This window comes from Gouania willdenowi, chromosome 3 (genome assembly GCF_900634775.1).
Source record: "Gouania willdenowi chromosome 3, fGouWil2.1, whole genome shotgun sequence".
Lineage (NCBI taxonomy): Eukaryota > Metazoa > Chordata > Actinopteri > Blenniiformes > Gobiesocidae > Gouania > Gouania willdenowi.
The window spans coordinates 35,952,079-35,967,642 of record NC_041046.1 but is presented as its reverse complement, the minus strand read 5'-3'; the positions used below and the strand labels follow the sequence as shown (position 1 = coordinate 35,967,642).

Below are 15,564 nucleotides of genomic sequence, written 5' to 3'. Positions count from 1 at the left end.
TTTAATTTAATTGATCCGAGGCCCACGCTATCAACAGTTATGTCAACATTTACAATAATCATTGATCTGGGCATTAATACAGGGTGGAGGGTGTCTTTTTTGGTCTTTGTCTGTGGTTTTGTTGTTTTGTCAGTTTTTTTGTCATTGTGTGTGTGTGTTCTTGAAATTTTGGGTATTTTTCTGCATTTATGTAGTCAATTTGTGTGTTTTTGGGGTGACTTTCTGTATACTCATTTTGAGTAATTTTGTTGACAGTTTGTGTGTCTTTGGAGCTATATCCTGTAATGTGTTGTTTTTGTGTTGTCAGTCATTTTGTTGAGTCTGTCATTGTTGTTTTTGAGTCATTTTGTATGATTTTGGAATTTTTTGTGTGTTTTTGTGTACTTTGTGCATTTTGCTGTCAAATTGTGTGTTTCGGGGGCCGCAAAAATTTGACCGAGGGCAGCATGTGGCCCCCGGCCCGCCAGTTGCTTATGTCTGCCCTACACCAAACGTGATAAACTCAAAGTAAAAAGTATCAGGTTTTATTTCAGGGTCCGGCCTGTCGGACTGCTTACATGCTCGTGCCGTGCACGTGGGGGAATCTCTTTGGCAACTCCTTTTACAATCTGACATAATTTTTATCAGCTACACTCCTGCATGTTTCAGATGTTAGCGTGACTGATAACAGAAGCTAATTAATGCAAGAAAACTGATAACAAGCTGCATTCAGGTATGTTAGAGTCCGATATGAAGCAACAACCCAAAATGTAACAAGACCCACATTTTTCTTCTTTTTTTTTTTTTTTTTTTTTAATAAAACCTAAAATGTAATAATTGGTCAGTAATGCACCAAAAATGCTAAGCCCGAAATGTAATATTTTTCTTTTAATGTATACATAAAACCCAACACATTATAACTGGTTGAGAATATAACAAGATGCTGAGCCCACAACATAAAATATTTTTGCGTGTGTATATATATATGTATATATATGTATATATGTGTGTGCAAATATTGAAACCTGTAAGTGACATTTTGTGATCATTTGTGACAGTGGACATTACAGTATATTATTAAATCTTTGTTCAGGTAGTTTAAAACTTTTTTCTTCAAATATTTATTCTGAAATTGGTGAGCCTACATTTAATATATGGGCCTGGATTTTGTTATATTCTGTAAGTGGATATATATATATATATATATATATATATTATAAACTTTGAAACTGACTTCATTTCAAAGCTGAAAGAAAGTTTGAATTTAAATATATACTTTTTGTGCATTAATTCTACATTTTTTCCATAATTTTCCATATACAAATAATATCTACAGTATCTTAAGGTTTCATTAATTCAGCCAACTGTTTTTCAGGAAATTTACTTGGATCTCCTGACATGTTTTGTCAACTGCCAGTCTTCTTCAGAGGAGTCTGCTGATCGCTTTGATGTTTCCTTGACTTCTGATTCCAGCAAGTTCTAATGTTATAAATAATATCTATTACAAGCTTCAGAAACATGTAATTAATCGCAACTATTCACATAAAATTAAGCGATTAACTCGTTAAAAGTTAAAAGAAACTTTCTAAATCTGCTCCTAAAGACTGTGACGTGTGTCATGATATTAGTGCAACGTCATAACTATTCACTGTGGGCTCTGGTCATTATTAAAGGTCATTATGATCTCCAGCCACAGCTTTAGATTTATCCTCTCTGGAGTCCAAGGATGTTTTGTTATTAGGCCTTGAGAAAAAAAGGGAAGCAAAACAGGATGTTGATCTATCATAGGCTTATCAGCTCAGCTTCTCTAGGCTGACAGCAGCAAGAAGATTCAGATTCTCTGCAGCAAAATGTTCAACAAGTCAACACGTGCTTCACATTCCCCGCTCAATAACAAGCCCACCATGAAGGACTCGTCTGCAGCCCGACTGTCCCTCTACTGCCTGTGGTACCTTATCTTTGGCACCTAACTGGTAAATGATGTGCAGTTCAAAGGGTCTGGGATGAAGGTATGAGGAGAAAAAACAGTATCAGCCCAGGGAAAAGATGCAGACCAGTTTGCCACATTCTCATGGAAAACCACAGCCTTTTTCACCCAAACCTTTAAAACCTCCACAGAGGTCTGTATGACAGTTATTCTCCCTGCTTTAGATAAATTAACATTATGGATCACATGACCAACAGATAGCTTAGCCCTGAAGGCACAGTGTCACCCACTAATTTGTTAACTTTAGCAGAGAAAAGAAATTTGTCTCTTAAAGCAGTGGTTCTCAAACCTTTTTGGCTCAAGTCCTCCCTTTGTCCGAATACAACAATTTGCTTAAAAAACTTTTTAAAAACAACTACAGAGCATAATGATGGAATGATCGAGTGATAACACACATTTTAAATAATCTGTAAATACTGTAAGTGGAAAGAAACAGTATTTGGTGGAGTGGTTCCCAAACTTTTTTTTAAAATCGTGACCCCATTATGATATTCTTGAATTAGTTTTTTATTGTTTGAGCTCAAATATATATATATATATATATCTTTATATAAACTGCATTTAAGTTTACTAGATTTATATGAAAGATATGATATTAAAGAGCCAATCAGCCAAGGACTAGCACTGTTTTCAGCCTTACCCAGACACTGTCCAGTGGAGGTGAAGCGATACCCAGGTTTACACTCGCAGCGATAACTTCCCGGCATGTTGAGACAGGCTGCATTCTGCTGGCACACCGGTCCGTTCTGACACTCATCGATATCTGACAACAACAACGGGAGAGGGCTTGAAAAACATACATCCTCCACCTATACAAAAAAACCTTCAAATACTTTCTCTTTTCATGGCACCTACCTTCACAAATCAGCAACTTGTCATTGTAGATGAAACCAATGGGACACTCACACCTGAAGCTGCCGATCATGTTGATGCACACGCCATTCTCACACACGCCCGGGATTTCCCTGCACTCATCAATATCTGACACGAAAACAAAAAATCAGTGAAGTATGATTTATGCTCAAACGGCCACATAGTGAAGGAATACTAAACTTATCTTTATTTCAACAAACCTTTATGAACTTGTGAAGAAAATTAAACAGAATCATCTTTGAATAAAACCTCCACAGCTTTGTCAGGCTACTTACCAATGACTCGACCTGTGATAATATCAATGTAATATCCAGGTCTCTCACTCCCACAAAGATTTGCAAAATCATCTACCAGTTAAAAAAAAAAGAAAAAAAGTTCATATTTAGTTGTTTGTCCTCAATGACACAAATACGTGCATGTGATACTGAATGTTAGGCCTCACCTGTGCTGGGCTGGGGACACTGTTCACAGGGTTTATTCCAGCCACTGCCAATGTTGTAGGAGCAGCAGCACATCTTCTTGGTCATGTTGAAGGTCAGCTCTCCATCACAGGTCCCGTTGTCAGAGTAAAAGTTTCTGTGGCAGTAACTCTTCCTCATGTCTGTGTGCAATGGGACATAACGAGAGGAAATATCATTTATGTCCCTGCAGAATCACTGTAATGATTGTAGAACGTTCAGACATACCCATGCAGTTGTTTCCACCATTGACCTGCATGTAGTCCACAGGGCAAATGCATGTGTAGTTTCCAATGGTGTTGTAGCACTGGCCCGGCCCACAGATACCAGGTTGTTCACACTCATTGACATCTGTTTACAAAGAAGAACCAGGAGTAAGATAACATTTTCAATCCTTTTCTGTCACTATTTGATTCTTTCTAGGGTTACAAGAATCTGCTTGAGCAAGGTTGGGAACACCCTCGCCAGGATGAAGTCTGTAGCAGGGTCAACAGATTCAAAGATACACATGCGTTCGCCTATAGGAAGATTTTGCCCCTTATCTAATCTTGTAGGGCTATAAATTGAATGCAGAATAAACTAAAAAATCCCAACTTATCTTGGAATCAAAATGTCAAGAAAACACAAGAGTGCAAACCTTTGCCACACACCAAATATCCTCTTTGCCAGATATTAGGAATTCTCTGGATCACATTTTACAGGCTTGTAAGAAATCTATATGCCCATTAATAACGATAGAGTAGATTTAATGTACGGACACCCCCATTGAAAAATGACAATGAAATGAAATGTGCAATCAGGATTCAATCCAGATGAAACTTGGTGGAGTAATTGAGGAACCATCTCGACATAACTGAGTCAAATTTCATGAAGATCGGTCAATTTTAAACCAATGAATATTTGAATTTTCCCCAATGATTGCAGACCGAGGGCCTCATTTATGAAACATTGAGTAGAATCTAAACTAAGTGTGCGTACTTCAAAAATCTGAAAACGTGCTACGCCAAAAGATTTACAAAACCGTGCAGAGCTCACCTGCATGCCCTTATAAATCACAGCCTAGCTAGAAGTTGGTGCAGATTAATTCTTTTCATGACACGCCCACATTCTACCATAAATGGTCAATGCAAGGAAGCTCATGAATTGTTTTTGCATCTAAACGAGCTGCTGACCAGATGCGTATGGTTTTTGAAACTGATCCAGAATCAGCATATTGATCCAGATCCCCTCCAACATTCAATGGATTTTTCCTTTGGTGTAAGGTCTATCTTTGGTTAAACATTTCTCAAATCCTTTAAGTACCTTGACGTAATCCTGCTAACAGAAACAGACAAACAAACAAATACATAATCATAGTTGTCGCAGTGAAGTTTCATTAAAACAAACTAACTTTCAGCTCCAGCTTTCCTGTTTCATGCAGGTTCAGTAAACTCTGTAAACATAACCACACACTAATAAACAACGCATTTGTTCCTGACAGCGCAGCTAATAAATGAACCACTGAGAGTCTCGAACAGAGCGAACATCCAACTCTGAACTTCACAAAAGAGAAGAAATCCGCTTTTGTTCCTTTGCCAAAAAAAACAAGTTTATTAAATCGTGGACAGCCTCATTATTGTCCTAAGCTCCTCAGCCTGCTTATTTACCTCATTTCTCCTTCTTTCATTTCTCTGTCTCTGTCCTGTTCACTTTGGACTGACTGTACCTCCCTGAGAACAGTTCCAACCACATCAGAGCTTCACCACTCTGGACTCAGTTAGCCACTCAGCCAGCGAATCATCCCAACTGTGTCGTGTTAGCAGCAGACAGGAACTGAACCAGGCACACGTTGCACTAGAATGAGCCACAGCATTGTCTTTTCGATAAACAAGATCCCATCTCGTTGTTATTTCGCTCTTAATACTTTGTTCCCTCTTGGGATTGCATCACCAAGTCATGCTCTCAACGGCTGGAATCAATTTCCTTCCCTCCGAAACATTCCTGAGGCATGAACCTGAGAGGAAGAGGTCAACTGTGTTACCGTGTTTGTGTGATAAACGTAGAGTGTTCAGGACCTTCGCAGACGCGTGTGTCCGGGTTCAGGGCATAGCCTCGAGGACATTCGCACTGGAAACTGCCAAAGGTGTTGATGCACTGTCCTCCCTGGCACAAACCTGGCAACTCCTGACACTCATTGATGTCTGAAACAGAGGGGGGGAAAAAAATTAGTGTTACTCTGTCTGTGGGATCAAAAGGGGAAACCTGATGCAAACATATGATAGCTGAATGACCTTCCAAGATGACAGTGATTGGGTTTGGTCGGAAACCTTCACCTCCGGGACACAGTGTCTTATATTCAGCTGTAACACAGATCAGAGCATTAAAGCGCATTAAAGACAAAACAATACATATAATTAGGATTTTTTTTTTCTACCTCTCGCCAAATGAAACCTGAAAATCTAATGACCTTGACTTATAATCACAAATAGAAGCAGATTTTGTTCATGCTTTAAAAACATGTTTTTTCCTCCTTAAACTCAGAGCGCTGAGTCGCTCTCTGTAATGGTTTGAATCATCTGTTGACAATTCCCATGCTCCAAAACCAACAGTTCTCTCACACTAACCAGCAACAACAAATAAAAACAAAATGTATAAAGCTCAAGAGGAGGCAGCTTGTAAATCTGTACGTTATTGTGACAACTCCTGTCATTCCTGGTGTATGTGAAAGTTGCACTGATAGTTGATGGCGTGAGAGATTTGTAGAAATCTCAGCCGCTTCAAGGGTGAAGTAATAATAACAGGGAACGTCCCTTACTGTGAACCGTAATGATATGTTACTTCACTATTTGTATTGGACCGTCAAATTGAATGATTCCCATGCTTCCATCATAGTGTTTTCTACATCTTAAAGCCAAAACCCCAACTTTACTCATCCTTTATGACAGCGTGCAGCCTCTGAAACCACTACTACTTACATCCTTACTCACTAAGCAGTGGTTAATAGTGTAATAAGAGAGAGGAAAAAAAAACTCAAGAGAGCTCAGTGACAAAGTCTGAATCATTGAAAAAAAAGTGTCACAAAATTACAGTTCTTTGAGTTTTTTTTTTAATAGTAAAGTAGAAAAAATTACAATGAGAATTAAAATTAAATAAAATTACCCGTGTGTGACTTTCTTTTTCCACATACTTGTATGTGGAAAAACACAATTAATCTTATCACAATAGAAAGTGGTGACATAGCTTATAATAGCGCTTGAATAGAGTAAGTCTAAGAGAAATAAATACATCAGTTTTATCTGACGTCAAAAACTATGTTAACACTATTTAAAGGGGTATACATAAGGCATTTTGTACACTCTTAATGACAAGTTGTCATGACAATGCTTTCCCAAGAAATGCCAACATAGCTCCAAAAGTGTCATAATTTAGCAAACTATATGTAATGATAGCGTTCACAACACCTTATTCATGCAAACGACAGGCGCCATGCAATGATAATGACAGCGTAATGTCAATACCCCTTCAAATAAAGTGTTAGCAAAACTATTAACACAAAGTAAAATACCTGCGTAAATGTACATTAAATAAAAAGGAGGATAAGTTTGACTAGCATTTCAAATTAAATATTATTTTAATTTCATTTTTAAATCAAAAAGAAAATTTTATTAAAAGGCTTAGAAAGTAAAACATTATATAAATGTGTAATAAGTGCCTATGAAACAACATGTAACAGTGTATATGTAGTTTAATCAAAAATATAGATAATATGGATGTACTTAAGAACTCATGTGATCCATTCAAGCTGTAAATGAAAATAAAGCTGACTCACTTGAGTTTAAAGCGGGGCATGATTCACACGGGTTTCCCCAGGCCTGACCCAGCGAGCAACAACAAGACGCCTTGGAGACCCCAACACCGATCTCATTGGAGCAGTCCAAGCTCTCGGACGCATCTCCTCGTGAATGCACATCTAGGTAACAGCTGCCAGAACGAGTGTCTGCACACACACACACACACACGCACACACGTACACACACACAGTAAATCCAAAGCTGGTTTCATGATCAGATGCAAAAAAACACACTGTGATGAGAAACAACAGGTCGGTAAGGCTCACCTACACAGCCCACTCGAGTGGGGTTCAGTTCAAAGTCTGGGGGGCAGTCGCAGTGATAGCTTCCAGGGATGTTAACACACACCCCATTGATACAGATGGTAGGGTCTGCACACTCATTGACATCTGAGAAATCAAAGAATGTTTAAAACAACATTGGCTATAATATTACGGCACTGGAAAACCACTAATTTGTCTTCTTTTAAAGAATGGATAGAGGTGTTAAGCACAATGGCCAGCTATGAGCGGGACATTTATAGAGTGACAGGGAAGGAGGACCTGTTTAAGGAGATATGGGACCCATTCCTCAGTCATAGGATGGAAATAGAAATTGAATAGTACCTTGATATTAATGTGTTTGAATCAGATCCAGGTAGTGCATCTGAAAACCCCAGGGTGTTGTTTGTTTTTGTTTTATTTAAGTTTGATTGTCTGCTGTCTGGCCTGAATGAGTTTTTCAACAATTCCTTTTGTTTGTACCTGTTTCTATATACATGTATGTGTGTTTATATATATGTAGATTCAAAACAAAGAAAAAGAAAGGAAAAGCAAGTTGTATGGGACATTGTTTGAGTGGTCTGCACTTTTAATGTGTAGTTGATGTGGATGTACATATATACATTTTGTTGTGTGGACTGTGTACTTTGAATGCTTTTCAAAATATATATATATAAAAAAAAAAAACTACATTGGCTAATAAATAGCCTTCGAGGGCCATTCCCTGATTATCTTTCAAAATAGCTTTTAGGTTTTCAACTGGGGATTGCTGATTACCTGTACAGTTGCCTCCAGTCCTGTCCAGCTCATAACCAATGCTACATTCACATCTAAAGAGTCCAGGGATATTCTGGCAGCGTCCGTTGACACAGATGCCAGCGAAGGTGCATTCATCTATGTCTGGAAAAGAGACAGAAGGAGAGAGAGTGTGAGAGGAGGAGAGACCCAGCTGTGAGGGATTAGAGGATCATGGGATCATGATGGAAAATTGGCAACGGGCAGAAGGAAGTGAGACACGCTCACCTCTGCTACAGGGTGACAGTTCAGACGTACAGGTACAACTAAGGTTATGGAATTTAGCTCTTCCACATCATTGGACAAATCATGACTGAGCTCATGCCAGGGTGACAGGGCAGGTTATTTCAGGGTGTTTGACACAGCAAAACCATGAAGTGAATGTAGTCACTACTCCAACTAACTTATCACTGGAGGGATGAATTATACAAACAATATATATGTAAATATAAATATTGGCAATGTATTTTGTGATAGCCAATGACATGTTACGAGAGATGCACCAAAATTCCAGCCACTGAAAATGTTGGAAACACTTCTCTCATCAAAACAGGGTGACGTAAAGATGCGATCAAACAGCACGGTCAGCACGTGCGTTTGTCTGAAAACAGGCCACCTTGTCCGTGGACTCACGGAGCGGCTGTATTTCAATACATCTGAGCACTAAAGCGTCTTCTCAGCAAAGTTGATGGAGCACGTAAGAGTAATTTATGTTTCTGTGTCATGTCGACACTGTAGTTACGTGTCAACACGGACTGCTACACGGCAGCCTGACGCACAGCTGAGCATCAGCAGCAGAATCTGGTTTCAGTCTGTCAGCACACGTTTCACAGAGATCCTCTTTATTACATCACAACAGTACTTGATTAAACCAGTGCGCACAAGTTATAGGTCTGTATATTATTATCTAATGTATGAGTAGAATAGTAGTTCTATGCATTTCAACTCTTGAGCACAATCACAGCAATAAAAATGCACTTTTGACAATATATCTGATGTTTGCAGTAATCTTTAAGTGCATTAAAAAAAAATAAAAACTCAAAAAATCGAAACTCGAATTTTTCTTTAAAAATTGGAGATTTTTTTTTAGGCAAAACCGCCCAGCCTCATGTACAGTATGAGTGAGAACAAGTTAAACATAATTGTTTTTAAATTTTATATTGTGCATTGTTGGAATGTCGGTGCTAAATAAATATTTTCATATTTTTAATTGATTTATTCTTTGAAGCTTTGAATTAATTTATACAATTACCATAATTTTAGAGAGGTTAGTACACATTCAGAGCCATAAATACAATGGGATCTATAATTTGCATAACAATTTATTTCAGTGTTTTGGTTTTCCACCTTGGATTTCAGTTTTCGGCCAAGAATTTTCATTTCGGTGCATCCCTACAAGTAACTAATGTATATAATAGCGGTTCTTCCTTAAGTTAGTTTTATTGTGTTGTTGGTGAAGTTTGTGTTCTGTGTGAAAAATTCCTTTGTTTTCTAATTTGACTACAAAAGTTAAATCGGTAAAAGTGATGCACCAAAGAGCGTATAGCTCTCAATTTAGATCCACTCTCCTGTAGTTTTACAATGTAGGGCTGGGGTATTTATTAGAGAACTATTTTCAGGAAGTGCATCCAATGTGTAAAAAACAAGCCTTACCTTCACAGGCCTTTCCGTCAACAGTAGCGATGAAGCCCATGTCGCATTCACAGCGGTAACCTCCTGCCATATTCAGACAGTGTCCGCTTTCACAGAGGTTGGTGTTCTCTGCACACTCATCGCTGTCTGCGGTGCAAACACGTAGAAGTACGCAACTCTCAACACAACGTATGCAATGAAAACACAACAATGCACTGGGGGTGTTGGGTGGTATGAGCGACCTGAACAGTAGAATCCATCTCCAGAGAATCCATCTTTGCACGCACAGCGATACGAACCCATGGTGTTCAAACACTCAGCGTTGTTGCTGCACAAATGTGTTCCATTTGAACATTCATCCAGGTCTGAGAGACACACGACAAACACCAAAGCAATAAGAAACAAACTGACTGTTCTTTTTCAGAATAACAGAGTCTGAACCAATCAAACAAAACATTACATCAATAGCACAAGGTTTTCAATTAGTGTTAAAGCTATGTGAACATATGCATCAATTTATGACACCTGATTGGTCAAAGGACTCTGTAGCCTATCGTATATTAGCTCAACTCAGGATGACAGGCCGGATACAACCAGGATAACTACTGTAGAATATCTACGCAAAAATAATTTCTGCACCAATTGCTTTTTTGTGTTTCTTAAAGCATTCCTGAACCATGATGGTTTGAATAAAAAACAAATTCATCTGGCCGCTGAGACAATTGCCAATTGGCCAATACATGAAAAAAAACACAAAAAAATGTATTACCACATTAATATTTGTTGTGATAAAGTCTAGATTTATCATGATTTATCACATTATTGCTCATTTAAAAATGTTATAAAATACTCACAGTATATGAACATAGGTCACACCTATGAAAAATGCCATCCTGTTTAGGTTTACTGCACATACTGTATCATTTACAGAGAGGATTTGATGATGTCACAATCACAATGGTTTAATAATACCTCACCTGTGCATTTAAGTCCGTTTCCGATCCACCCTGGAGCGCAGCTACATTTAAAGCTGCCAGCAGTGTTGGTGCACGCTGCATGTCGATCACAGTTATGGGCTCCAATCTCACATTCGTTGATGTCTGAAAGTTGACAAAGTCATACAGTATGTGATGATACGGAGGAGGAAACTGTTGTGACCTGAGGTGGATAATTATGTGTCTTTGTTTGAGTTTCATTTGGATTTCTGCATCCACATTGGTTTGATTCATCTAAAGACGGTAGCAGAAAAGGACTGGCTTGAGCCCTATTGGCTGCATTTATTTCAGCACAGAGAGCACTTAGATCTTGTCATAATCCCAAAATGTAATAATTTTTCTTGGAAGGTTTAATGAGCTCGTTTTATTATGTGAGCGTGGCCAGAGTGTTACATTTCAATGACATTGAAGCCTCATTCTGTCTTTGCTGACTGATGGAGTATTTCCGAGGTCACTGAAGCAGAGATTTCTTTCGTCACTGACTTTGCACCTCGGTAAAAGGTTATTGTAAGAGGTGATTACAGACGCCTTTTAAAAGCCAATGTTGCGTTTCCTAACTTTTGACATTTAGGGACATAATATTTTTTACTTTTTTAAAATATTCTTTTTATTTTAGAAATGTTAACAGACATGAAATACACACAGTCACTGACCTCTCCTGTTTTTATTATATAGATGTATACATTTGAACACAAAATTATCTTAACTGCCCACCCATCTAAACCCCCCGTTCATCTTAAAAAAACAATGAAATAAAATGATGAACATTCTAGGAGGAGTTTGCCACATTTTGCACGCTAAACTAAAAACTGACGGCGTCTTGTAGGATTTCGGTTGTAGGTCCCAATTACATTTTTGCTAGGCACGGTCCACTGCATATACCTACCGAATGCCATTTAGCTAGTTCAAACCAGTGGCAAGTTACAAACGCTAGGTTGCGCTAACAAGTCCCGAAACTGCATCAAAAAACCTACACGTTATTGATTTCACCAAAATATACCTTCCTGCCAAATTTCATGAAATTGCACCACCGGGAAGGGCCTCAAAAATCCAAGTAAAGTGGCGGTAAAATAATAAAATAATAATAAGAATAAAAATTCATAAAGAAACTATAGGGCCTTCGCACCAAAGAAAATAAATTAATAAATACTTTTACCTTTTAATAAGTGTTAAATAGGAAGGTTTCAACTCAATAAATAATGAAACACATTGATTATCTTAATGTGTTTCATTAATATTACTAACAAAATGTAACAGTGGCTATTGTTAAAACACATTCCGCTAATAAAACTGTTTACGTCAAGTGAGGATCTCTGAGGACCAAGTGGTTGCGCTCCGACAGTTTCTCAGGCAGTTCCCATTCTACAGCACAATGGGAAATCCCAACAGCAGTGGCCGCTGAATTTAACCAAAACAATCTGCTGAAACAATGACCAGTGAAATACCTGGCCCTGAGCCTGAGGGTTGGGTTCAAAGGCTGTTGAGCCTGCGTGTGCTCGCTCCTGTTGCACAACAAGGGCAGCCACACATTGCAAACGCTGATAAAATGTTATCATCGGCCAGCACGGCCTACTGTGTGTCTCTGTTTATGGATCATTTAGAACACTGCCTATTACAGATTAGAGATTCACCTTTACAATCTTCCTTAAGAAGAAGGTATAGTGTAGAGCTGATGATGAGTCCTAATGTAAGGCCTGGTGTTAAACAAATATCCCTGGATTGCAGCTGGAGTTACACTCATTTGATGACAGGGGAAGGGAAAAAAGAACACACACACACACACACACACACACACACACACACACACACACACACACACACACACACACACACACACACACACACACACACACACACACACACACACACACACACACACACACACACACACACACACACACACACACACACAAAGATGTAAATGTGTCAAGTGTAAACTCAGAAGAACAGATGAGAAACACTTCAGGGATTACAGATGGTGAAAGAAAAGAGGGTTGATTTGACTCAGATGTTTGATAAAACCATGATAAAAAGGAGACAAGCATGGTTATATTTCCAACTGCATTCCTATTCTTTGTCTTATTCTTTTTAAAAGATAATGTATTGCATTGTTAGTGTAAACCCATAATTGTCTGTCATATTATTAACTCAGCGTATCGTCCCACCACGGCTCTGCACTCCTCGCTTTCGGGACCCGATGCTGTTTTTCCGGAGCGTTTCCACTGAGCACCAAAAACTGACACGAGAAACTGCCAGACTCCACGGATTGCACTTTTTTGCTGCCATCCTCACAAGATCGCCAACAAAAATCAATGGTGGCCAAATGTTTCCTCTCTGTGCGTGAGTTGATGACTCTACGCTGTGATGATTCCCAGACCCAATCAGTGTCTGCTTTGTGCCTACGTCACATTTTCAGACCAGGGCTGCTTTTTTTGGAACATCAACCAAGGAGGTACTAAAAAAAAGCAGCACCAGGTACCATGGAGGTAGAGCCGAGCCGAGCCGAGTAGATCTGATACTGCCAGTGGAAACACGTCAAAATTCTACTTTTGCTTTTGTTTGTTTTATTTTCTAAAGCGTGGGAAAGAAGACAAACAATGTTGTATCTAGCTTGAGAAGTTTTGTGCAGGATGTTTGTGAAACTGGTCTGTAACCATCTGTTTTATTGCTTATGTTGAGTCAGCCCATGTGGGCTGAGCACGCTTGTGCATGACACTTAAATAAAATCAATCATCATAATCATCTACAATGTCACATTTCAGTGCCCTGTTTAAAAATGGACAAAGCGTCTAGTTTATTTCTTAAAACCATGTCTTCAGGAGAGTGGCTCTCTAGTTATGACCATAGCTTAAGTACGAAGCCCCTGACATGACATGGTAAAAAAAAATACTAATTTGTGCACACGAAATACTCATTCGTGCTACGTTCCTGGTGGTTAGTGACTTGTTGCTGTAGCAACGGCACATGCAGTCAAAGAGGAGCAAGTGCTGAGCTGCCCTCGTGGATATACCGTGTTGTTTTTGTGTATGATGTACAACCGTTAAAAGTGTTAATAAGTGAGTGTATGTAGCTCTGTGTGTACGGACAAATCATATGCACGACACCGGATTTTTCATTGCTAAGTAAACTCACCGCGGCTGTTGTAAACAGGAAATGAATTTTTGAGAATTTACAATCTGTACTATAATTGGATGAAACAATGAGCACGTGTGTACAATATGTCTCATAAAAAACACTTGCCACCTTCCACTAGGTAGGTCTCAGCCCCTGAGCTAGTTTAGTGTTGGTGATTGCGTGCTGTTTGCACGTGTCCTGGTCGGGACACGGTACCAATCCATCCTCCGCGATTGAGAAAGAAAATGAAGCAACAATCACTACATTAACCACTCAGCCAGTTGTAGAAATTGTAAAATTATGGTTGACAACGGGCAAAAACACGTAACTTCCTGTTTACAACAGCCGCTGTACTATTTTGTGGCAACAAATTACTACTTCATGGCCACAAATTAGTATTTTGTACGCACAAATTAGTACTTTGTGTGCACGTTATACTTTTTCGTAGCCACAATTTAGTATTTTGTGCGCACAAATTATTATTATTTTTTCAACCATGTCATGTCTGGGGCTCCGTACTTAAGTCATTATCTGTCTCATCTTTTTAAAAGCAGAATAGGAGTAAGGCATCTTTTAGTCTGATCCGTTTTTTTCTTTTCTGTAACTTATCAACAGTTTTCCTAAAAATAAACCTTTGAAAACACTACGCAATATACAGTGTAACTCAGTGCAGCAATATTATCCTATATACTGCCACCGACTGACAAGGAGCTGTATCCAATTACTCTATGTGATGGTTGAAGCTGCTGCTCCACATCCCACACTGCAACGTGCAAAACTTTTAAAGCCAAGTGTTTACGGTGGAGATGAAAACAAATTTCCGAGCGGCAATTTAATCTTTTTACATATAATTTTTTTAAAATGATCAAATGATCTTTGATTTATTGATCTATGAGGCCTACGCTATGTCTTTATCCGATAAAGTATGCTTTGTCTCCAGCAGCTTTAACTATAAAAAAAAATATTTCTGAGTAATAATTGGACAGTTTTATGGGATTTCCCTCATTAAATTGTCTATGTCAGGGGTGTCGAACTAATTTTAGTTCAGGGGCCAAATACAGACAAGTTTGATCTCAAGTAAGCCACAGAGGTTGGGAATCGAACAATAGTGCTACTTTGCAATGAGTGCTACTTAGCATTTTCATGTATAAATGATATAAAAGTATGTAGTATATAAATCACCGACAATATCCAAGCAATAGGTGACAGGTCGTGACAATATTTATTTAATTTGGAAAAATCTTGTCAAATAATTGAGTTGAGCAGGATTTTGGAAAAATTTAATTTCATTCAACAATTTAAGAGTAAAAATGACTTCCATCGTGTTCTCCAAGAGTGGGAAAACTGGAAACCTCTGAAAATATTGGAGAGTTTCATTGAATTTGCGACAAATACAATTAAATTACACTTGAATAATTGTAAAGTTCTACTTTCAAATAAAACACGTTTGAAATGTTAAGTTTTCTTATTTATTTATGTTTATATGCCGATATTTATGTTTGCATATGATACAGTGATTTAACATTAAAAGTTTTTATTCTTATTTATTTCAATATTGCCAAAACTCCCAACCTTACGTTCCCATGAAAATTTCCCAAATATTTTACGCAACTTTGCAACCCCACAAACATATCAACAACT

The 15,564-nt window shown here is 38.3% G+C and overlaps 1 protein-coding gene across 2 annotated transcripts in view; it reads right to left on the bottom strand.

The window, feature by feature from the left end:
• Positions 1-15,564, bottom strand: part of fbn1 (fibrillin 1) — a 95,692-nt gene that overhangs the window by 24,582 nt on the left and 55,546 nt on the right. For both annotated transcript variants that reach the window (XM_028443317.1, XM_028443316.1), the window contains 13 exons: positions 10,792-10,914; positions 10,057-10,179; positions 9,836-9,961; positions 8,165-8,287; positions 7,394-7,516; positions 7,106-7,273; positions 5,568-5,636; positions 5,352-5,477; positions 3,526-3,648; positions 3,282-3,440; positions 3,115-3,186; positions 2,822-2,947; positions 2,607-2,729 (listed from right to left, as the gene is read on the bottom strand). In XM_028443317.1, the coding sequence (XP_028299118.1) occupies positions 2,607-2,729; positions 2,822-2,947; positions 3,115-3,186; positions 3,282-3,440; positions 3,526-3,648; positions 5,352-5,477; positions 5,568-5,636; positions 7,106-7,273; positions 7,394-7,516; positions 8,165-8,287; positions 9,836-9,961; positions 10,057-10,179; positions 10,792-10,914 (1,584 nt within the window). The remainder of the gene's footprint in view (positions 1-2,606; positions 2,730-2,821; positions 2,948-3,114; positions 3,187-3,281; positions 3,441-3,525; positions 3,649-5,351; positions 5,478-5,567; positions 5,637-7,105; positions 7,274-7,393; positions 7,517-8,164; positions 8,288-9,835; positions 9,962-10,056; positions 10,180-10,791; positions 10,915-15,564) is intronic.